The following is a 22,603-nucleotide window of genomic DNA, read 5'->3' as shown; positions in this document are numbered from 1 at the left end:
TAATATTTACAATTTAGTATTCGCATAGGCGAGGAGAAAGAAAAGTTCTAGTTTTAAAAATGCACCAAATTGGCTGGGGGTAGTGAAGGAAGGATAACTAAAAGGTGTTGCAAGGTTGGTGCAAAAAACAATTTTTTATAATTGAATTGTTGGTTTTGATCTGACTGGGCCATGGTGACTATACCTCAAGAGTAATTCATTGGCTATTGGGACATCCTGACAATATGAAAGGCACTATATAAATGCACGTTCTTTTTTTCTTTCAGTTTTCTGCAGTCATTTATTCGTACAATTCTACTTCTTGCAGTCACAAATCTTTTAATAAATGGATATAATTTGGGTAGTGAATTTGCGCCATTACATTCCTGGCAGACTGACACTAGGTAAAATGCAGGAATTATGTTAATTTTAAATTTTAGGAAATACTGTAAAGTTTGGTTATGGAAGCCACATGATGTACACGTTTTTAAGACCTGCAAGCCTGCAGGCGATAAGTCATGTACTGATATAACCAAGCACATGCTGGGTGTGATTTTTTTTTTACACCAGAGTGGCCAGTGTATCAGATTTGTGTAGTTTAAATACTGTCATGGTTTTTTTGCGAGCCAGGCTGTGTTATATTTTGCAATCTTATTTGTGGTTTAAGCTGCTATCACTAATTCTGTATCGCTGTTTATGTTGCAGTTCCTGGTGGAGTCATTACATACAAGACAGTTGGCAGCCAGTAGTAGTATTGAGGGTCAGAGTAAAGAACTCTGTCAGCGAGAAGCAGATCATCAGCGGCAGCTTACACTTGACATCTTATCTGAAGCAGCTCATGTGTTTGATTTTCCAGATTTGAATCGCTTCCTCACTGTATGTAAATACTGTTCTGTTTCTTTAATTGGTAGTTCTGTAATGGGACAAACTGAAAGAGCATTTGATATAGTAAGATTTCATTGTACAGTATTTAAACAAGAAAATATTAAGGATCAGCAATTTAATCCATCTGTTAAGAATTTGAGACTAGAATGATAATGTTTCACCTGCCTCTTTCAGAGTTGCGTTTATGTGGAGATTTGACACAATGAATGGTGGAATTTGAAGTTTTGATAAGTGCTTGATTTTCTTTGTTGTTGATGTATAAACTGCAATATTTGCTCCCTCCTGAAGATGGCATCTTCGTATGGTTCCACACTCCTCTTCATGTGTGAGTCTGTACATTGAGAGTAGCCAGGCTATCTGATCATGGAAGCTATCACTTGACATCCACCCATTCACACTTTACATCAGTGGTCATCGGATAGTGGTCGTGAATGGGAACCCTGGTAGATTCCCACCCCCCACCCTCACAAAGACTGGGATTCTGAGGCCAGTTGTGCAGATTTGCTAACGCGGAACAGACCAGTTCGATATGAGTTACAGGTTCTGAATTGATGAGGAAGTCATGAACTGTGATATCCAGTGTAAAAACATTTTGTAAAGGATGACCTAAATTGAAGCATTTAGGAGTTGTTTGCAAATGCAGAATTTTGACCCAATTCAGACCGAGTGTGTGGATGGAAGTTTGCCTTGCCCCACTTTAGTTCATCTATTTCTCTGAAATGGTTGAATACAGAGATGTATGGACATTCCAGGGACATTAGGGCTATTTTAATAATGAATTGAGAGATGATATTATACCAAACTTCAATTCCTTATGCTTGTCCCCAGACACCATAGTTCTCCCTTAAGTTAGCACTCATACTGACAAAAGGACATTTTTCAATCTATATTGCTGTAAGATGTAAAGTACATTTTGTTTTCCAGCGTACCTTGCAATCTCTCTTGCCATATCTGGCTGCAAAGGCTAGTGCAACTTCTTCATTACTGATCCGCACCATAGCAAAGCAGCTGAATGTCAATCGCCGAGAGATCCTGATCAACAACTTTAAATACATCTTTTCCCATCTGGTTTGCTCCTGCTCAAAGGATGAACTTGAGCGTGGTCTCCATTATCTACAGGTAAAACAAATATGTTTGTATTAAGTAACAAGGGCTTTGATTATGGTATTGCTAGCTAATAATCATTTCTTCAAAGGGTAACAAAAAAAAAATTCAGACGAGAAATGAATAGTCAACTTTATACCCTACTAGTCTCTTGATCCATCAGGGTAGATCCCAGCTAACCCGTGTTTGCCTGCAGGCAAACTTCCAGGCTTCAATGCTCCATTGACCTATCTAGTGCAGTGCAGTTGGGAGGTCTGTCTATACTGTTGGAAGTCAGGAACTGATCCAGATCACCCACCATTTCCCCTGGAGACTGGTGAAGTACAATTGCGAGCAATTTCTAGTTCATCAATAAATGGAACAATATCTCCTTTGAACTTTTGGCAATCCCCCTTCAATTTGATTTTCCTGTTCTTTAATTTCTCTTTTTAAAGTCTGCTTTGCTATTAATCATCGGCGTGAAGGACCCCTTTCCATCCCACCAAAAAAAGGTTTTATTCCAGTGACAGGATATACAAGCTGCCTATTATGTATTGTTTGAGATCGGATTTTTGTTTCTCTGCTTCTTACTGTTGTGTTCTGTGCTTAGAATGAAACAGAACTTGAACTGGGCAGCCTTCTCAGACAGGATTTTCAGGGGTTACATAATGAACTACTGCTGCGTATAGGAGAGCATTATCAGCAGATTTTCAACGGACTGGCCATACTGGCTGGTTCTGCTTCGAGAAATGATCAATACCAAGCACCCAGAGACATTACTTCAGCAGAGTTAATGGTAAGGAAAAGTTATTTTAGACCACTGTTGCAGAAATGCTGGTTTTGTACCATAAAACATGAGTGGCAAAAGGTGTGTTGTCTCCCAGGTGCCGGTGTAAGGAACCTAATGGAGCTGGTTCAGAAGCTTTATGAAAAGGATGGAAATCATCCAGCGGTTATGGTAGGATTCGGGTGGAGCCTAGAATTCTAGGGGTTAGGTAGATTATGAAGCAGGACCTCAAAGGATCTGAGGATTACTACCAGTGCCACGTGCTAGCTAAAAGAACAACTGCTACATTAGGGAGGTAGATGTGTTCTAAAGGAGTAAAGGGTCCAGATTCCTGGGGCGTTGAAATGATGACTGAGGTAGCAGTGAGCTGAGATGAAGAAGGAATATAAACTCTCGGTGTATAATAAGTAAGGAGGTTAAACAGCAGAAGATATTGAAAAAGGAGGAAAACCTGATTTGGAAAGGAAGATTTGCCAAACCATGAAAATTCAAACTAAATGCACAGAAACAAAATTTGGAAATGACAGTCATTGATTAAACTAGAGAATCATGACATAATGGTAGTAACTGAAACATGATTACGACCAGGTCAGGATTGGGAATTAAATGTAATTGAGGGATAAGGAATGAAGGAAAGGAAGGGGACTGATGGTATTAATTAGAGACAATATCATAGCACTAGAGTGCAACATCAAGTTGCATTTATAAAGCTTGGTCAAAGAGGTGGGTTTAAAAGAGGGATTTAAAAGAGTAGAGGGAGGTGGAGGGGTTTAGGGAGACTATTCCAGAGATTGGGGCCGAGGCAAGTGAAGCCAGGGCTGCCAATGCTGGGGCCGAGGAATGAGGGGATGTACTAGAAGTCAGATTCAAAGGTTGCAGGGAGGTTGTGGAGTTTGAGGATGATGTAGAGATTGGGAGAGGCAAAGCCATGAAAGTAGTTAAGTGCAAAGAAATTTAGATTTGAGGCTTTGGGGAACCGGGAGCCAATATATGTTAGTGAGGGCAGGGATGATGGATGAGTGGGACTTGGTGCAAGCTAGAATACAGGCAGCAGAATTTTGGATGAGTTGAAGTTGACAGACGATGGGAGACTGGCCCGGAGAGCATTGGAATAGTCGAGTCTGGAAATGACCAAGGCATTAATGAGGGTTTGGGCTGAAGTAGGGCGGAGCTGGACGTATGTGATTTTTGTGATGGAGAGGATATAGAATCAGAAGCTCAGACCAGGGTTGGACAGGTTGCTGAGGTTGTGAACGGTATGGATTTAAATAGAGAAGTGATTCACATAGAATTCCTTTAGATTGAGCTGAGGAATTACAAGGGGTAAGTTACACTATTGGTGGTGTATTAAAGACTGCTGAACAATGGAAAGGAAATAGAGGAAGGCTATAAAACCAATTGCAATGTTGCACAGATATTACCAAGGATAAGGGGAAATTTAAGAAAGTTACAAAAAGAATTAAAAGGGAGATTAGAAAAAATTCTTAACACAGCAGGTGGTTAGAATTTGTAATTTTCTGCCACAAACTGTGTTGAAGCAGTGTTTAATAAAAAGGGAATTAGATCATTATTTGAAAAAGAGGAATATTAAAATGCATTGGGGATGAGCAGGAAAGTGGGATCAGACTCAGAGAAAAACACCAGTGTACACTTGATGGTCAAACGGCCCATTTTCATGCTGCAGCATTCTCTGACTCTGGGTTAGCTTGTGTAAATTTGTCTAAGAATGGTTTTAATACCATGTGGCCGTCTCTAGCCAAGGCAGACAGCAATGAGCTCCCAACACTATCAAATGCTGCTTTATAAATGGAAAGTACTGCTTTCCTTTCCCCTCTTTCAGAGGAGAGCCTCACTTCCCATCTATCCTTACCTACTTAGCATTAATTGGCAGCAGCCTAAGGAGCAAGTCTGAGAATATAATCCCAAGTATTGTGTGTCATGTACTCTAGCCCATTGTGCCAGTGAGCTGCTCTTATAAAGTACTTTTAGTGTTGATTGTTCAGTTGCCAGTATTTGAAATTTAACAAAGCAATATAAAGTAACAAATCTTACCATATTCAACACATATTTCATCTGAAGTTGAAATATTCAGAATCTGTTCTTTAAGTTTTTCTAAATTCTTTTTTTCCAGGCAGACTACTTGCAGCCTAAATTGTTGGGGATTCTGGCCTTTTTTAATATGCATTTACTGAGTTCCAGTGTTGGAATGAATGATAAAAAGATGGTAAGTAAATTCTTTACTGGTGTCCTATGGAATTTGGATAACCTTTTTTGAGGAATTTGTTTGAAATCAATTATTAATGCCATTTTTTTATTTACAGGCCATGAATAGTTTAATGTCGTTGATGAAATTGATGGGACCAAAACACATTAGTTCAGTCCGGGTGAAGATGATGACCACTCTGAGGACAGGCCTGCGATACAGGGATGAATTTCCTGAATTGTGCTGCAGGTATGTTTTGAAATGCAGCTTGCACTTTGAATATATGGAAAAGATCTTCCTTAATGTCACTGCTAAATAGAAATATTGCAGGTTGTAAACTTCGGCAAATTAGCTTTTTGGGTGCCTTTGTCTAAATCAATTATATTTTAAAAAAGGGTTGTGATTAGAAATGTTTTTACTTTACCTCCATTTTTGTGTTGTTAAATGCAATATGAGTCAATTGAATGGAGTTTTCTTGTTAAGCTTTTGTGTATGATTTTTTTCACATTTTATTGCTTGAAACTATCATTAAGGAAGAAATAGCGGGACATCTGGATAGGAATAGTGCAATCAAGCAGACGCAGCATGGATTCATGAAAGGGAAATCATGTTTAACTAACTTACTGGAATTCTTTGAGGATATAACGAGCTTGGTGGATAGAGGTGTACCGATGGATGTGGTGTGTTTAGATTTCCAAAAGGCATTCGATAAGGTGCCACACAAAAGGTTACTGCAGAAGATAAAGGTACGCGGAATCAGAGGAAATGTATTAGCATGGATAGAGAATTGGCTGGCGAACAGAAAGCAGAGAGTCGGGATAAATGGGTCCTTTTCCGATTGGAAATCAGTGGTTAGTGGTGTGCCACAGGAATCGGTGCTGGGACCACAACTGTTTACAATATACATAGATGACCTAGAAGAGGGGACAGAGTGTACTGCAACAAAATTTGCAGATGACACAAAGATTAGTGGGAAAGCGGGTTGTGTAGAGGACTCAGAGAGGCTGCAAGGAGATTTGGATAGGTTAAGCGAATGGGCTAAGGTTTGGCAGATGGAATACAATGTTGGAAAGTGTGAGGTCATCCACCTTGGGGGAAAAAAACAGTAAAAGGGAATATTATTTGAATGGGGAGAAATTACAACATGCTGTGGTGCAGAGGGACCTGGGGGTCCTTGTGCATGAATCCCAAAAGGTTAGTTTGTAGGTGCAGCAGGTAATCAGGAAGGCAAATGGAATGTTGGCCTTCATTACGAAAGGGATGGAGTACAAAAGCAGGGAGGTCCTGCTGCAACTGTATAAGGTATTGGTAAGGCCGCACCTGGAGTACTGCGTGCAGTTTTGGTCACCTTACTTAAGGAAGGATATACTAGCTTTGGAAGGGGTACAGAGACGATTCACTAGGCTGATTCGAGAAATGAGGGGGTTACCTTATGATGATAGATTGAGTAGACTGGATCTTTACTCCTTGGAGTTCAGAAGGATGAGGGGTGATCTTATAGAAACATTTAAAATCATGAAAAGGATAGACAAGATAGAGGCAGAAAGGTTGTTTCCATTGGTGGGGGAGAGTAGAACTAGGGGGCACAGCCTCAAAATACGGAGGAGCCAATTTAAAACCGAGTTGAGAAAGAATTACTTCTCCCAGAGGGTTGTGAATCTGTGGAATTCTCTGCCCAAGGAAGCAGTTGAGGCTGGCTCATTGAATGTTTTCAAGTCAAAGATAGATAGATTTTTAAGCAATAAGGGAATTAAGGGTTACGGGGAGAGGGCGGGTAAGTGGAGCTGAGTCCACGACCCGATCAGCCATGATCTTATTGAATGGCGGAGCAGGCTCGAGGGGCTAGATGGCCTACTCCTGTTCCTAATTCTTATGTTCTTATTATTTGTTTGTTAGGAGAACATTTTATAATAGCAGATATAAAATGTAATTTTCTAAAAATTAATTAAAAACATCAAATAATTGTTTTCCTAATAGTTTAAGATTGTTGAAGAGAAGTTTGGGGTTGTTTAAAGAGCTTTCTATAACCTAGTTATACTAGTTTACCTGTATTAGGTTACAAACAACTTGTATTTGGTACATAAACCTCTCCTTCATTAACTCATTCTGAGCACAAATTATTTATCATTCTATTTACACAGTAACAATAGGGTGAAAAGTACACATTTTCCACAGCCATCGACTGCTTTGGAGAAGCTTGCAATATTTTGTCACGGTGGTCAAATTCCTGTCTGCCAGTTTTAAAGAAAAATTTGACCAGAGTGTAAAGTAATGTTTTGCCCACTTAACACTCATGTTGGAATTTCATCAAAAATTAGCAAATAGATGATGTCTCACTGCTTGCTACTGACAGCAAAACTCTGCATGTCACTATTTCCTTCAGCTTCTATTAAAAAAAACATGTTTCTGTCATATATTAAACAGAAAGGGAAATTTTTACATGTCTGTGGCTTGCCCACCCTCAGATGAATTTTAATCCATTACTGCAATGCTACCACCAAAAATGTCATAAAATAAACCAGGCAATGCTGCCCCCATAGGCAATGCAGTGGAATATTGCTTACCTGCATGTTGATTTACTGCAAGTTTAATTATACTGAAAGTATGCGCCTTCTGATGCGCTGCCTGTGTGTAACATTGGCAGAATGGTCTAGAAAATCGTCTCGGACAGTGGGGCAAAACGGGCAGTATCGGATTGGCCGCCCGTTACACGCAGCGCCTGATGTTCAGTTCCATTGAAGTCAGTGGCAGGCGCGGCGTATAACAGGTAACCGATCCCTTACCGCCGGTCTTGTGCCACCGCCGAGATGAATTTCTAGGCCATACTATCATCTTGTGCAGCACAGTTCTTTATTTCTGACATTGACGTGTATTCTGGCAAGTTCAAGAAGACTTTTTGTTTAAAATAGAATTTCTTTCTTTTGAAACAAAATCAAATTTAATAAAGCAGATGTAAAACAGAGTCGGGTGCAGATCTTGCCCATGAGTTTAACTTGAGCGTCAGTACTATCTGTGACATTAAAACAATGAAGAAGCAGTTGTGGAAATTAAACAAGGAAGCAGACAGTGATACGAGACCAGCACGTAGCAAGATGACCAAAGAGGTCTAAATTTGCTTAATTAGACAGAGCTATCCCGCAATGGTATTGTGCAATGAGATCTTTCATCTTGGAACCTATGCTGATAGAGAAGGTGTGCTATCTCCATGAACAGCTGTGAACAATGCAGCCATTTATAGCAAGCACTGGTTGCCTTATAAGCTTCATGGTAATAGGGAGCTGTCAGTGACAAGTGAAGGAGGCGTTCGTTCAGTGGATGTGCCAATAGTTAAACCAGCCAAGGACAATTTTGTGAAATTCCATGTGTAACATAACCTGGTAATTTCCCATAAACAAACGGTGCAAATGTTGACAGGGGAATCAGATATTTAGAGGAGCAAGCTGAAAAAAGAAAAGAAATGTAGCTTCATGCATTATCACTGCATTCTCTCCTCCAGTATTTTTCACTCCATTTATAGCACAATGTGAAGTTACTTTGGGCTAGAAATTGATCAAAGGCTGCCACCGTCAATTTACGGCCCAAAAACCCGCTCCGATTCTGCCATTATCGCCACCGCAAAATTGATCAAAAAATAGGGGAAAAAGCACCCGGCGGGTAAAATGGGCGTTCCCCGAGGATTCTCGGCGATAAACGTGATCCTGGTAAAATTAAGTCTGAGGCTAGAGTCGGCCCAGGGAGGGGGGGAAAACACAAAAAATATTTTTTCAAAAAATAAAACATCGGAAAACATTCAAAGAAGCCTTTTTAACTGAATCACTGCAAAAGAATTTAAAAAATCGTTCACTTACCTTTTTTTGCAGGGTTTCACACCTACCGTCCAATCGAAAGGCTGCTCCGACTGGGCGGTTTTGTTTGAAGTGGTACGGATCACCGCTCCCACCAAACTCTGGCAAGAGCGGTTTTCCAGTGTTGCACACCGGCGATCCGCTCCCCAGCGGTATTTCGAAACTGCTGGCGTAAGGCCCTGATGAAATTCCCAACGAATGAAAGCCCGCCCAAAACAAGAAAATACCGCCGAGAAACATGGCGGGAGGCTGATCAATTTCTAACTCTATATTAGCATATTCTCTTTTCAACTGTAAAGTGATCACTGTCCCACAGAAGCACATAAACGATACTCGACTGTATAACAGTGCTATTGAAGCCCGAGGCAGCTGGTTTATGTGGAGCTTCCTCAGTCATTGAAGAAGATACAAGGCCAGAAAAAAAAATCACAAACCAGCTTGCACATTTATTTCTATTTTTGTATGTTCTGTCAACTGTAATTGTTTTCCCAGCACGGGGACTCTGAGGCAATCGTACAGAACTGAATCTTGAAACAACACCTTTGCACTATCCAAGTATCCTAACAGTATCCTACTAAGTTTTATTTCTTGATGGGTAATTTTTTGTCCAGAGTTATACTAGTTACATTAACTTTTCTCATTGGTTTTCCTGGTTTATTTTCTCTGTAATATTGTTTTAAAAGGTTTCTGTATTTCATAGCATTCTGCTAATTGTCTCTTGTTTTCAGGGCCTGGGATTGCTTTGTGCGCTGCCTCGAGCCCAGTTATCTGGGGGCCCTTCTCAGTCAAGTGATTGTGGCTTTGCTGCCTCTAATGACCATCCAGCCAAAGGAGACTGCTGGAATATTTCACTACCTTATAGTGAAGAACAGGTAAATTAATTCTGAAATCATTTGCTTAATTTCAGTTTTTTTTCATAATTTAGGTAGCATTACGCTCATTATTATTGTAAAAGGAATCTCATCATCATCAGAGGCAGTCCCTCGGGAATCGAGGAATAATTGCTTCCACTCTTAGCATGAGTTCTTAGGTAGCTGTACAGTCCAATACGAGAACCACAGTCTCTGTCACAGGTAGGACAGATAGTCGTTGAAGGAAAGGGTGGGTGGGGAGCCTGGTTTGCCGCATGCTCCTTCCGCTGCCTGTGCTTGAATTCTGCATGCTCTCGGCGATGAGACTCGAGGTGCTCAGCGCCCTCCTGGATGCACTTCCTCCACTTAGGGCGGTCTTTGGCCAGGGACTCCCAGGTGTCAGTGGGGATGTCGCACTTTATCAGGGAGGCTTTGAGGGTGTCCCTGTAATGGTTCCTCTGCCCACCTTTGGCTCGTTTGCCGTGAAAGAGTTCCGAGTAGAGTGCTTGCTTTGGGAGTCTCGTGACTGTCATGCAAACTATGTGGCCTGCCCAGCAGAGCTGATCAAGTGTGATCAGTGCTTCAATGCTGGGGATGTTGGCCTGGTCGAGCACGCTAATGTTGGTGCGTCTATCCTCCCAGGGGATTTGTAGGATCTTGCGGAGACATCGTTGGTGGTATTTCTCCAGCGACTTGAGGTGGCTGCTGTACATGGTCCATGTCTCTGAGCCATACAGGAGGGTGGGTATTACTACGGCCCTGTAGACCATGAACTTGGTGGCAGATTTGAGGGCCTGGTCTTCAAACACTCTTTTGCTCAGGCGGCCGAAGGCTGCACTGGCGCACTACGGTGTTGGATCGGTGCGACCTGGAAAAGGAATCTATACATTGATGTAAACATACTTTCTTTGATAGCTTTATATAGTTGTACTGCAAATAATGACAACAAAAACAATTAAAATTTATAGTTATTTCAATGTAGCAAAACATCCTTAGGTACTTCACAGTTTAGTAGGAAAAAAAAGGAAGACTTACCTTTATATAGGCCTGCATTTATCACCCATCCCGAATTACCCTTGAGAAAGAAAGAAATACTTGCATTTATATAGCACCTTTAATGATCACCGGACGTCTCAAAGCGCTTTACAGCCAACAAAGTACTTTTGAAGTATAGTCACTGTCGTAATGTAGGAAACGCGGCAGCCAATTTGCGTACAGCAAGCTCCCACAAACAGCAAGGTGATTATGACCAGATCATCTGTTTTAGTGATGTCGATTAAGGGATAAATAGTGGCCAGGACACGAAGGATAAATCCCCTACTCTTCTTTGAAATAGTGCCGTGGGATCTTTTACATCTACCTGAGAGGAGTAACTATGATTCTCTCGTTAGTTACTGTCGCTGAGGGCGTCTTTTCGTGTTCTTGCCGTCCTTAGTGAGTCGTGCCTCCACGTTGGCCCTGCTGGTAAAAATGATTTATCGTTGGCTATGAAAGATTGGTGCCCGAGCAGACTTGGGCTAAATCTCCGAAACCAAAACGATAGGGTAATTACAGTTTACCTGTAGGATGGACCCCCAATTAGAATCTTGGAAAGTCATAATACCAATCTGTAAAACCATGTTCCCAAAACCCTTGAGCATATATTAAGGCTTATAATCTGCCTGATGCTAAGCTGGTCCTGCCCCAACTCATCATCATCATCATAGGCAGTCCCTCGGAATGAGGAAGTCTTGCTTCCACTCCTGAAGTGAGTTCTTTGGTGGCTAAACAGTCCAATACAAGAGCCACAGACTCTGTCACAGGTGCGACAGACAGTCGTTGAGGGAAGGGGTGGGTGGGACTGGTTCATCGCACACTCTTTCCACTGTCTGCGCTTGATTTCTACATGCCCTCGACGTTGAGACTCGAGGTGCTCAGTGCCATCTCGGATGCACTTCCTCCACTTAGAGTGGTCTTGGGCCAGGGACTCCCAAGTGTCAGTGGGGATGTTGCACTTTGAGGGAGGCTTTGAGGGTGTCCTAGTATCATTTCTGCTGCCCACCTTTGGCTCGTTTGCCATGAAGGAGCTCCGAGTAGAGCACTTGCTTTGGGAGTCTCGTGTCTGGCATGCGGACTATGTGGCCTGCCCAGTGGAGCTGATCGAGTGAACTTCAGTGCTTCAAACTCAACTCCCCCTGCCAATGCCCTTTGCTGTGCCCTAGCACTAGTTGGAAATACAAAGTGGACACTCAAATACTTGAAAAGTGCACTCGTTTAATGGACCACTGGTCCAGAGTGACCTTAAATAGCCAAATGCCTATTTAACATCTCATCTGAAAGACGGCACCTCTGACAGTGCAGTACACCCTCAGTACTGTCCTGGAGTGTCAGCCTAGATTTTTGTGCTCAAGTCTCGAGTGGGACTTGAACCCACAACCTTTTGACTCAGAGGGTTGTGGGTTCAAGTCCCGCTCCAGAGATCCGAGCACAGAAATGTAGATAACGGAGATGTTGAAGGCACAGTTGAAGAGACAGGCTTTAAAGTATATAGGGCCCAATTTTGGCCAATCCGTTTTTTTGGCGCACTGAAGCTTTATGCGCCGACTTTGTGCGCTGAAAAGGGCGGCAAAAAACTTTCTTAGTAACCTGGCCCCTCTGTCGAGTATCCCGGACCCTGGCGCGGCGTCCATGGTGGAGTGGGGGGGTGGAGCTACAGCCCTGCGTTGAAAACACTGCTGGCAGCTGTCCACATGCACAGTGGAGTCTGCGCGCGTGCTCCTCGCCCTTCCAGCGTGTCCTGCAAGCTGTCAGCAGGACCGATGTTTGCCCGCCCCTAGCCGTGGCCGAATGGTTGTTGGCATCTGAGTGCAGCCCAGGCTGCCAGAACCCTATCCGAGATGCCGTGGAGCCCTGCCTTTCCTCTTCCCCGCCCCCCTGATGCCGTCGAGCACTGCCTTTCCTGTCCCTTCGCCACCCCCCCCCCCCCCCCACCCCAGCCTCCCGATGCGCCTTTGCTGGCCGCCCCTATCCCACGCCGAATGGCCTCCCATACAGGCCAGCCCGCTGCCTTCCCTGGCCCAAGGTAGGATTTACTTCAAATATTTAATTGTTTACCTGAGTTCTTTATTTTTATTTAGTTATTTTAACTTTTATTTGGAATCTTTGCTGCTTGGTGCTTGGGTGCAGGTCCTTACTTACTTACCTGCGCCGATTTCTTCACTGCCCGCAAGGTTTTTCAGAGCTGGCCACATACGCTGACCTAAGTCGATTTGGTGTAAGTGTTAGCTGGCCAAAGTGGCATAAATGGCCAAAACTGGAGTAAGTGTCTGGGAACACCCCCCCTTTGGGGAAAAAAAACTGAACAAAAAAAATCGTACCTAACTGAGTTACTCTGGAGCAAGTTTATTGGGGAAAATGTGTTTTTTTTAAACTTACGTCAGAAAAAACAACTTACTCCAAAAAAAATTGATGCAACTCATGGCCAAAATTGGGCCCATAATAAGTAGCAATAAATAGCATTTATCGACAGTTTCAGAGTAAGGGGCCCAGATTTGTGAAGGCGCTGCCGTCGACGGTAGAGCAGAGTAAGGGATGGGGACACAGTTAACCAGAGTTGGTAGAGTGGAGGGTGTGAGAGGGACATCGGGTTGATCGAGTTTGCTGAGGTAGGGTGGACTGAGGCTGTGGGGGGATGGTTGTATGTTGTTGATTATTTTGAAATTGGTGCACTGATGGAAGGGAAGCCAATGGTGATTGGCAAGGACCGTGATCGGTGAGCAGGATGTTGCATTGTTTAGGATGTACAGGCAAAGTACTGGATGAGTTGGAGTTTACTTAGGGTAGGAACTCGGGAAGCTTGTGAGGAGGGAATTGGAAAAGTTGAATCTGGAGGTAATAAAAGCATAAATAAGGGTTTCAGGAACAGCAGGGATGACAAAGCAATGGTTATATAAGAGAGCATCCTAAAATGCACGGGTTAAACAGGAAGTGTCAGCTTGGGTGGAGGAATGGAAGGTCAAGCTTGACTAATTCATCAGAATTCTTTGAGATGACAGACAGGGGCGAGACAGTCGGTTTTAGGAAGGCATTTCACACTGCCCCATATGAAAAGCTACTACATAAGCTCCAAGCTCATGCAATAGATGGGAATATATTACATTGGATTAGAAAATGATCGGTTAGCAGACAATAATGAGTAGTAGTGCATGGCCAGATATCTGGTTGGCAGTCAGTTACTAGTGCAGTGGCACAAGGTTTAATGTTAGGGTCGTGTTATTAATTTTTATAAATGATTTAGGGGAAGGAATTTTGTCCAAATTTGAAGATGAAGGGAGCAGTGACAGATGATGAGTTTAATGCAGGGAAATGTAAGGTTGAGATTTGGCAGAGGGAAGTTGATTTGGATTATGTGCTGAATGGGAATGTCATTGAGGCAGGAGAGAGATCTTGGGGTTTTAGTGGTCAGGTCCCTAAAATCATCAGCACTGTGTTCCCAGGTTGTTAAAAAAGCAAAAGAAATGTCGGGCTACATAGCAAGTGAGGTAATTTAAAAATTGTTTGGCCCTGATGAGACCACATCTGGAGTACTGCACACAGTTTTGGTCTCCTTATTTTAAAAGGGATATTCAGTTATTGGAGGGGATACACAGTTGATGGCAGAACTTAAGGGAATGACATAAGGAAAGATGGATGACTGGGACTTTCGTCTCTTATAAAGAGAAGACTGGGAGGATATGATAGAAATGCTGTACGTGACCGAAATCCTACTTGGATCCAATTTGAACAAATCTTTCAAATTGGATCTAAGTAAGCTTTTCTGTCGTACACACAATTTAAGCGCAGAGGTCATATTTACAAATTAAGGAAAACAAAAGAAAGTAGGAAATGTAGGAGGTTTTTTTTAACTAAAAGGGTGGCAAGAATGTGGAACAGATTACTGGCAGAGGTGGTGGAACAAGAAACCTTAATGGGTTTCGAGAAGGAACCAGACAGGTTATTGGGATTCAGAGTTATTAGAAATGCACCAAGAGAATACTATGGATAGGAAGATTAGATGGACCAAATGTCCCCTCTTGTCTGAAACTGTTATTTTGCTTATTTACAATAATTTCAGTGAGTTGTCTCAGCTACTTAGGTACATGTATGATTAAGTTTGTTGTCACATCCCAAACACACATCATTGTAATACTCCTATTGGCATCTAAGTTGAAATCAGCTTGGCCGGGGTTAAACCGATGAACGCCTGGTCTATATGGATCTATTTCACACTGGGAAGTCTGATTGGGGAGCTACTCGCTTGTACATTCTAATCTCTGGTTGCTGCTTTATTTAATCCCTCACACAATGCGCAATCTTGGCCTGTCGGCTGCATTCTCCTGATCACCTTGAGGGGCCACACGTGCTCTTTGCCTTCTTTGCATAAAGTGTCTTGAGCTTTCAGCTCTATCTACCCCTCTGTGTAACCTCAGTTGTGACCTTCATTCATAGAATCATAGAAATTTACGGCACAGAAGGAGGCCATTCGGCCCATCATGTCTGTGGCATTCTTCCTTGAAATGGATTCACGAGTAGATATATTGGAAAAGCTTTTGAGAGTTTTGTTTCTGCACCTCAAAAAGAAGTCTCATTAGAACATAATGAATAAAGTATAGGCTACACAGTTTATTCACACTCCTCAGGTGATCGGTAACTTACTTGGATTAAATTGAATACTCACTTTATGTATGTACTGTCCATTGCGCACAGCACGAATTAGAGATGTGCATTAAGTTAAGTACTTTGTGGATATTTCAGAGCTGAAGTAAAAGATTTTCTCCATGAGATTTACTTTTTGCCAGAACACCCTGATTTTACTGAGATCCAGAAGGTGCTGCAAGATTACAGAAAGGTGAGCCTTTTACTTTAGTGTGCTAGCAACTGATCTGATTGAAATTTCACTAAAAATGGTTTAGCTAATTGGTATGGGGATGAAGAAGTAAGAGGATTGAGTGTGAAAGTTCAGGTCACCAGGCTATTTGATCACGAGGAATCCTGATCTGCACTCACGCAAACATATGGGTCCAAGGTCTAATCTCAAAGCACCAAATGGTCCTTAGAACGTCACAAATCAGTACAGCCAGACACAGGATTGGTCTCTCCTCACTTGGTGTTGTCTGGCTTTTGCTACTGCCCGCCCCCCCACCCCCCCCCACTCTTTGCTGCTAACCACTGGGAATCCATCAGTGAACCAGACTATTTGTGAATTAAACTTTGTTTTTGTAAGAGCGAAAAACCTTAATTAGGGGTAAACTAATTCGGTGTAATTAAAATAAAGTAAGAACGGTAGAGAAAGGTTTAAGTGCGTTCATGGTAGAATAGCTGAATCCCACATCCCAGCCATTAGGTTAAAACATAGAAGGTCAGAGAAATTCTCTGAGGAGACAACATTTATGTAGACAGCTCACAAAAATAATGAGATGAGACCACTATGTTCCAGTTACGCGAGATAACAGACACAAGACCTCTTTGAAATGCGTACAGACAGGTGGTCTGCCAAGGTTACAGCCTGAAAGCTAGTATGGGAACACGTTTACAGAAAAGTAACACATAACCTATAGGAGAGGGGTTTTTTTCCGGTAGCAACAGTGATGTACCAATTAGAAATTACTGTAACCAATGATATTGCCTGTAACCTGTATTAACCAATGTAATAGTAGTGGGTGGGCGGGGACTGGTGGCAAATAACCAATGGAACACTTCCCCGCGTAGTTCCACGATTTTGACTTTATTTGAACTGTATAAAAATGTAACTGCGTAGCTTGTCCCATGAGATCGACGTTGAGAGCACTCAGTAACGGTACTGATGAGGCCGGATCTCCCTTGATTAATCAGGTTTTAATAAAAAACTATTTTCTCTATTAAAGATCTTTCGTGTGAGTGTTATATTTTTAATACTCCACAACAGTTTTACACAAATCTAGAAATACTCCTTCAGCAACTTCAGTAACAGATTGGAAAGATCTTTCTCCTGATTTCTTTAGTTTTGTGGTGCTATCATTCGTCACACTACTATTTACCTTGTGCATCCTGTTTTACAGGAGACTTCTAAAAGCACAGATTTACAAACTGAACTGCAGCTGTCTATGCGAGCTGTTCAGCATGAGAATGTAGATGTTCATATACATGCACTAACCAGTTTGAAGGATACTTTGTACAAGAAACAGGTATACAATTTAATACTAAAGCCTCTAAGACTTGAATGTATAGTCTGTTGGAAAAAAACTGCATGTGATAAATTCAATATTAATTGTGACAGAGGAACTTACTACTGGAATTGTGATATGTGCTGCAAGTTATGATATACCATTTTAGCACCTTCAACAAAAGAAAACAAAGTTTCTAATATGTTTATATGGTTCCTTAGCATTGTTTTTATAGAAAGGGTGAAGCTTTAACAGAAAGGAAAATTCATTACAGTTGAAGACCATGTTAAAGTAGGAAAATTGTCATTCGATCCATATATGATATATTTTTAGGAACAATTGGTAAAACTTGCCACAGACAGTGAGACCGTTGAGCCAATTATCTCTCAGTTGGTGATGGTGCTTCTGAAGGGTTGCCAAGATGCAAACGCACAAGCTAGACTTCTGTGTGGAGAGTGCCTTGGTGAGTTGGGAGCAATCGATCCTGGCCGATTGGACCTCATGACCAGTAACACAGAGGGGAAAAGTTCTACATTTGTGGTAAGAAATCATTTGAATTGGATCTTCATCTCTGACCTAGAACATTTATTGTAAGATTCCACGACTTATGGAATCAGAGTGTAAGCACTGACTCATGCATGTTGCACTACAGCTTAGGACTATACAGAAACACCCACAGTAATACTTAAGTTTTAAATGGATCACTTCCCAGTTGCTCATGGTAAGTCAGAAGGTGCTGCTAAAACCCGATTGCAACTGTACCTCCTGCTTGCAGGCGAGTGAGAGATTGATCTCCTCTGTCTTTTCCTGCACCCTCTCCCCTCACACATGCTCTTTTTCTTTTTTTTCTCTCTCCTCTCTTCCTCCTCTCTGCTTTCCTCTTCCTCCTCCCCCAACCAACAGTGTCTGTTTTCTCTCGCTTCCTAGACTGCTGTACTGCTGAAATAAATAAACCCAGAATTAGTCTGTAGGAGACTTCTGCGGGTGCATTTTGTCATTATTTGTTGTTTCTTCTCCATTACTTTTTCTATCCTCTCCTATCTTCTTTCTACCCTCCCTTTCACTTCTATTTTACTTCTCTCCAGTTTTTTTGCTGGAACACATTTCTGCCTGTTCTCTGTAGTAATTGCACTGCCATAGGGAAGGCTGGTGAAGGCAGGAGTAGTCCTTTCGGTGCCATCTGTCTCCGACTTGGCCAGCGTTAATATTGCAGCATATTGACTTGCAGGAGGCATGTTTGAAACAGGTTCTCATTTCCAGAAATGGAATGTCTGAGGCAATTAATTGAAATGAGGTGTGGCTCAAGGCCTGTGACTTTTTGGTTGGCAGTCAATTTTTTAAATGACTGAGGGTCTGTGAGTAGCTGAAAAGTGAAGAACCCCAGCTTCTCGAGTCTCTCTGCATAACTGAAGTTCCTCATCCCTGGTACCATTCTAGTAAATCTCTTCTGTACCCTCTCTTAAGGTATTGACATTCTTTGTAAAGTGTGATGCCGGAATTGAACACAATACTCCAGCTGAGGCCTAACCAGTGTTTGATAAAGTTTAGCATAACTTGCTTGCGTGTGTACTCTATGCCTCTATTTATAAAGCCAAGGATCCCATGTTTTTTTAACAGCCTTCTCAACTTTCCCTGCCACCTTCAAAGATTTGAGTACATATAACCCATGTCTCTCTGTTCCTGCTCCCCTTTAAAATTGTACCATTTAGTTTATAGTAAACAGCACGCATTGAAAAACTTCAACAACAAATATTGGTGTGGGTCTGGTGCTGGTGATAATCAACAGGAAGAGGGCAGGGGATGATTCAGAGAATCATCCAGACCTGGACTTGAGTGTACAGGGCATAATTTCACAGTTTGCAGTTGACACAAAACTTTGAAATGTAATAAACATTGAGAAGGATAGTAACAGACTTCAGGAGGACATAAACAGACTGGTAAAATGCGCAAAACACGTGGCAGAGAAGTGTGAAATGATACATTTTGGCCGGAAGAATGAGAAGAGGCAAGATAAACTAAATGGTACAATTTTAAAGGGGTGCAGGAACAGAGAGGCATGGGGTATATGTACTCAAATCTTTGAAGGTGGCAGGGAAAGTTGAGAAGGCTGTTTTAAAAAAAAAACATGGGATCCTTGGCTTTATAAATAGAGGCATAGAGTACACACGCAAGCAAGTTATGCTAAACTTTATCAAACACTGGTTAGGCCTCAGCTGGAGTATTGTGTTCAATTCCGGCATCACACTTTACAAAGAATGTCAATACCTTAAGAGAGGGTACAGAAGAGATTTACTAGAATGGTACCAGGGATGAGGAACTTCAGTTATGTGGAGAGACTCGAGAAGCTGGGGTTGTTCTCCTTGGAGCAGGGAAGGTTAAGAGGAGATTTAAGAGAGGTGTTTAAAATCATGAACAGTTTTAATAGAGTAAATAAAGAGAAACTGTTTCCAGTGGCAGAAGGGTTGGTAACCATAGGACACAGATTTTTGAGGTGATAGACAAAAGAACTAAAGGTGACATGATGAAATTATTTTTAACACAATGGTTGTTGTGATTTGTAATACGCTGCCTGAAAGTGTGGTGGAAGCAGATTCACAAGTAACTTTAAAAAGGGAATGAGATAAATGTTTACAGGGCTATGGAGACAGAGCAGGGGTGTGGGACGAATGGGATAGCTCCTACAATGCCAGCACAGGCGTGATGGGCAGAATGGCCTCCTGTGCTGTATCATTCTATGATTCTATTTAGAATGAGTTAGTTGTTTGCATTTTCTGGTAACCTGTTCCGGAACAGTATTAGCAGAAGCTTAAAACTGATTTTTTTTTTAGTTGAGGAATGTCTCAAGGCGTGTGAATGAGAGGCATGAGATGAGGGCTAGAAAATAATAGAAAATGGTAACTTCATCATCATAGGCAGTCCCTCGAAATCAAGGAAGACTTGCTTCCACTCCAAAAGTGAGTTCTCAGGTGACTGTACAGTCCAATTACATGGGACAGAGAGTGGTTAAAGGAAAGGGTGGGGAGTCTGGTTTGCCGCACGCTCCTTCCGCTTGATTTCTGCATGCTCTCGGCGACAAGACTCTAGGTGCTCAGTGCCCGCCCGGATGCTCTTCCTCCATTTTGGCCAGTCTTGTGCCAGGGACTCCCAGGTGCCGGTGGGGATGTTGCACTTTATCAGGGAGGCTTTGAGGGTGTCCTTGAAACGTTTCCTCTGCCCACCTGGGGCTCGCTTGCCGTGTAGGAGTTCCGAGTAGAGCGCTTGCTTTGGGAGTCTCGTGTCGGGCATGCGGACGATGTGGCCTGCCCAACGGAGCTGGTCGAGCATGGTCGGTGCTTCGATGCTGGGGATGTTGGCCTAAGCAAGAACACTGACAGTGCGTCTATCCTCCCAGTGGATTTGCAGGATCTTGCGAAGGCAGCATTGGTGGTACTTCTCCAGCGCTTTGAGATGTCTGCTGTATATGGTCCATGTCTCTGAGCCATACAGGAGGGTGGGTATCACTATTGCCCTGTAGACCATAAGCTTGGTGCCAGATTTGAGGGCCTGGTCTTCAAACACACTATTCCTCAGGTGACCGAAGGCTGCGCTGGCACACTGGAGGCGGTGTTGGACCTTGCTGATAGTAGGCACCCGAGGTATGGAAAATGGTCCACGTTGTCCAAGGCCGTGCTGTGAATTTTGATGACTGTGGGGTGGGGGACATTTGTCTTACGGATGTTCAGTGTAAGGCCCTTGCTTCCGTATGCCTCGGTGAAGGTGTGGACGATGGCTTGGAGTTCGGCCTCTGTGCGCAGAAGCAAGCGTCGTCCGCGTACTGTAGTTCGATGATAGAGGATAAACTTACTGTGGTGGCTGGTGTGCAACGGTCACCACACGTTAAAATAATCCACGTACAGGCATCTTCCACCCTTTAAGATGTAACTCATTGTAACACCTGTGAGCCCATCTTTTTTTTGATGTGAAAAGCGTCATCCTCGTCACGAGGGACTACCTAGTAATATAAACTTACTCTACTTTCAAAGGGCACTATTCATTTATGAGGCATTTTAAAAATTCTTTCATGGGATGCCGGCGGCGCTGGCAAGGCCAGCATTTATCGCCCATCCCTAATTGCCCTTGAGAAAGAAAGACAAAGACTTTCACGACCACCAGATGTCTCGAAGTGCTTTACAGCCAGTGAAGTACTTTTGGAGTGTGGTCACTGTTGCAGTGTGGGAAATGCAGCAACCTATTTGCGCCCAGCAAGCTCCCACAAGCAACTATGTGATAATGACCAGATAATCTGTTTTTGTTATGTTGATTGAGGGATAAATATTGGCCAAGGCACCGGGGCTAACTCCCCTGCTCTTCTTCGAAATAGTGCTATGGGATCTTTTACGTCCACCTGAGAGGGCAGACGGGGCCTCGGTTTAACGTCTCATCTGAAAAACGGTGGTGGTGAACCGCCGCCTTGAACCGTCATGTGATGAAGGTACTCCCACAGTGCTGTTGGGGAGGGAATTCCAGGATTGTGACCCAGCAATGATGAAAGAACGGTGATAGTTAACTTGGAGGGGAACTTGAAGGTGATGGTGTTCCCATGTGCCTGCTGCCCTTATCCATCTAGGTGGTAGAGGTCACGGGTTTGGGAGGTGCTGCCAAAGAAGCCTTGGTGAGTTGCTGCATTGCAACTTGTAGAAGGTGCACACTGCAGCCACGGTGCGCCGGTGGTGTAGGGAATGAATGTTGAAGGTGGTGGATGGGGGGCCAACCAAGGGGGCTGCTTTGTCCTGGATGGTGTGGAGAGTCTCGAGTGTTGTTGGAGCTGCATTCATCCAGGCAAGTGGAGAGTATTCCATCACACTCCTGACTTGTGCCTTGTAGATGGTTGAAAGGCTTTGGGGAGTCAGGAGGTGAGACACTCGCCGCAGAATACCCAGCCTCTGACCTGCTCTTGTTGTCACAGTATTTATGTGGCTGGTCCAGTTAAATTTCTGGTCAATGATGACCCCCAGGATGTTGATGTTGGGAGATTTAGCGATGGTAATGCCATTGAATGTCATTGGGTGGTGGTTAGACTCTCGCTTGTTGAAGATGGTCATTGCCTGGCACTTGTGTGGTGAGAATGTTACTTGCCACTTATCAGCCCAAGCCTGAATGTCGTCCAGGTCTTGCTGCATGGGGGCACGGACAGCTTCATTATCTGAGGAGATACAAATGGCACTGAACACTGTGCAATCATCAGCAAACATCCCCACTTCTGACCTTATGATGGAGGGAAGGTCATTGATGAAGTAGCTGAGGATGTTTGGGCCTAGGCCACTACCCTGAGGAACTCCTGCAGTGATGTCCTGGGGCTGTGATGATTGACGTCTGGCCACGACAACTATCTTCCTTTGTGCTAGGTATGACTCCTAGGTGGAGAGTCTTTAGCTGCTTTGAATTCTTAAAAAAAATTACAGTGACTCATGTTTACGATTTTGTTCAAAATGAACTGAATTCCCATAGAATGAATTGGAGTGATAACATGTTGAAGTATAACTTGCAGTTAATGTACTTGTTGTTTTGTGATGATTCCTACAACAGGCTGGTGTGGAGGATCCCAGTTTTGCCCACCATTTGCTGATCGAGTTGACAAGAGCCTTCCTTGCTTATGCAGATAATGTTCGAGCTCAGGACTCAGCTGCTTATGCCATTCAGGTATGGGAGCAGCTGCTTTTATGTGCAGACTTGGGAGAGAGGTTTGTGTTGAATAATAACAACCCAGATTATTTTAGAGAGAAAATTAACCAACTACTTTCAGAAATGATTTTACAAAAGGGTCAAACTAA

At 42.9% G+C, this 22,603-nt stretch overlaps 1 protein-coding gene across 2 annotated transcripts in view; it reads left to right on the top strand.

Annotated features, from left to right (window-relative positions):
* The window catches only part of atr (ATR serine/threonine kinase), a 92,092-nt gene that overhangs the window by 31,919 nt on the left and 37,570 nt on the right, over positions 1–22,603 (top strand). For both annotated transcript variants that reach the window (XM_070883656.1, XM_070883657.1), the window contains 10 exons: positions 685–855; positions 1,789–1,983; positions 2,558–2,743; positions 4,866–4,958; positions 5,056–5,186; positions 9,511–9,654; positions 15,406–15,499; positions 16,689–16,814; positions 17,127–17,333; positions 22,359–22,472. In XM_070883656.1, the coding sequence (XP_070739757.1) occupies positions 685–855; positions 1,789–1,983; positions 2,558–2,743; positions 4,866–4,958; positions 5,056–5,186; positions 9,511–9,654; positions 15,406–15,499; positions 16,689–16,814; positions 17,127–17,333; positions 22,359–22,472 (1,461 nt within the window). The remainder of the gene's footprint in view (positions 1–684; positions 856–1,788; positions 1,984–2,557; positions 2,744–4,865; positions 4,959–5,055; positions 5,187–9,510; positions 9,655–15,405; positions 15,500–16,688; positions 16,815–17,126; positions 17,334–22,358; positions 22,473–22,603) is intronic.

The sequence above is a fragment of the Pristiophorus japonicus genome, chromosome 6 (assembly GCF_044704955.1).
Source record: "Pristiophorus japonicus isolate sPriJap1 chromosome 6, sPriJap1.hap1, whole genome shotgun sequence".
Taxonomy (NCBI): domain Eukaryota; kingdom Metazoa; phylum Chordata; class Chondrichthyes; family Pristiophoridae; genus Pristiophorus; species Pristiophorus japonicus.
This window is presented reverse-complemented; position numbering and strand designations above follow the sequence as displayed.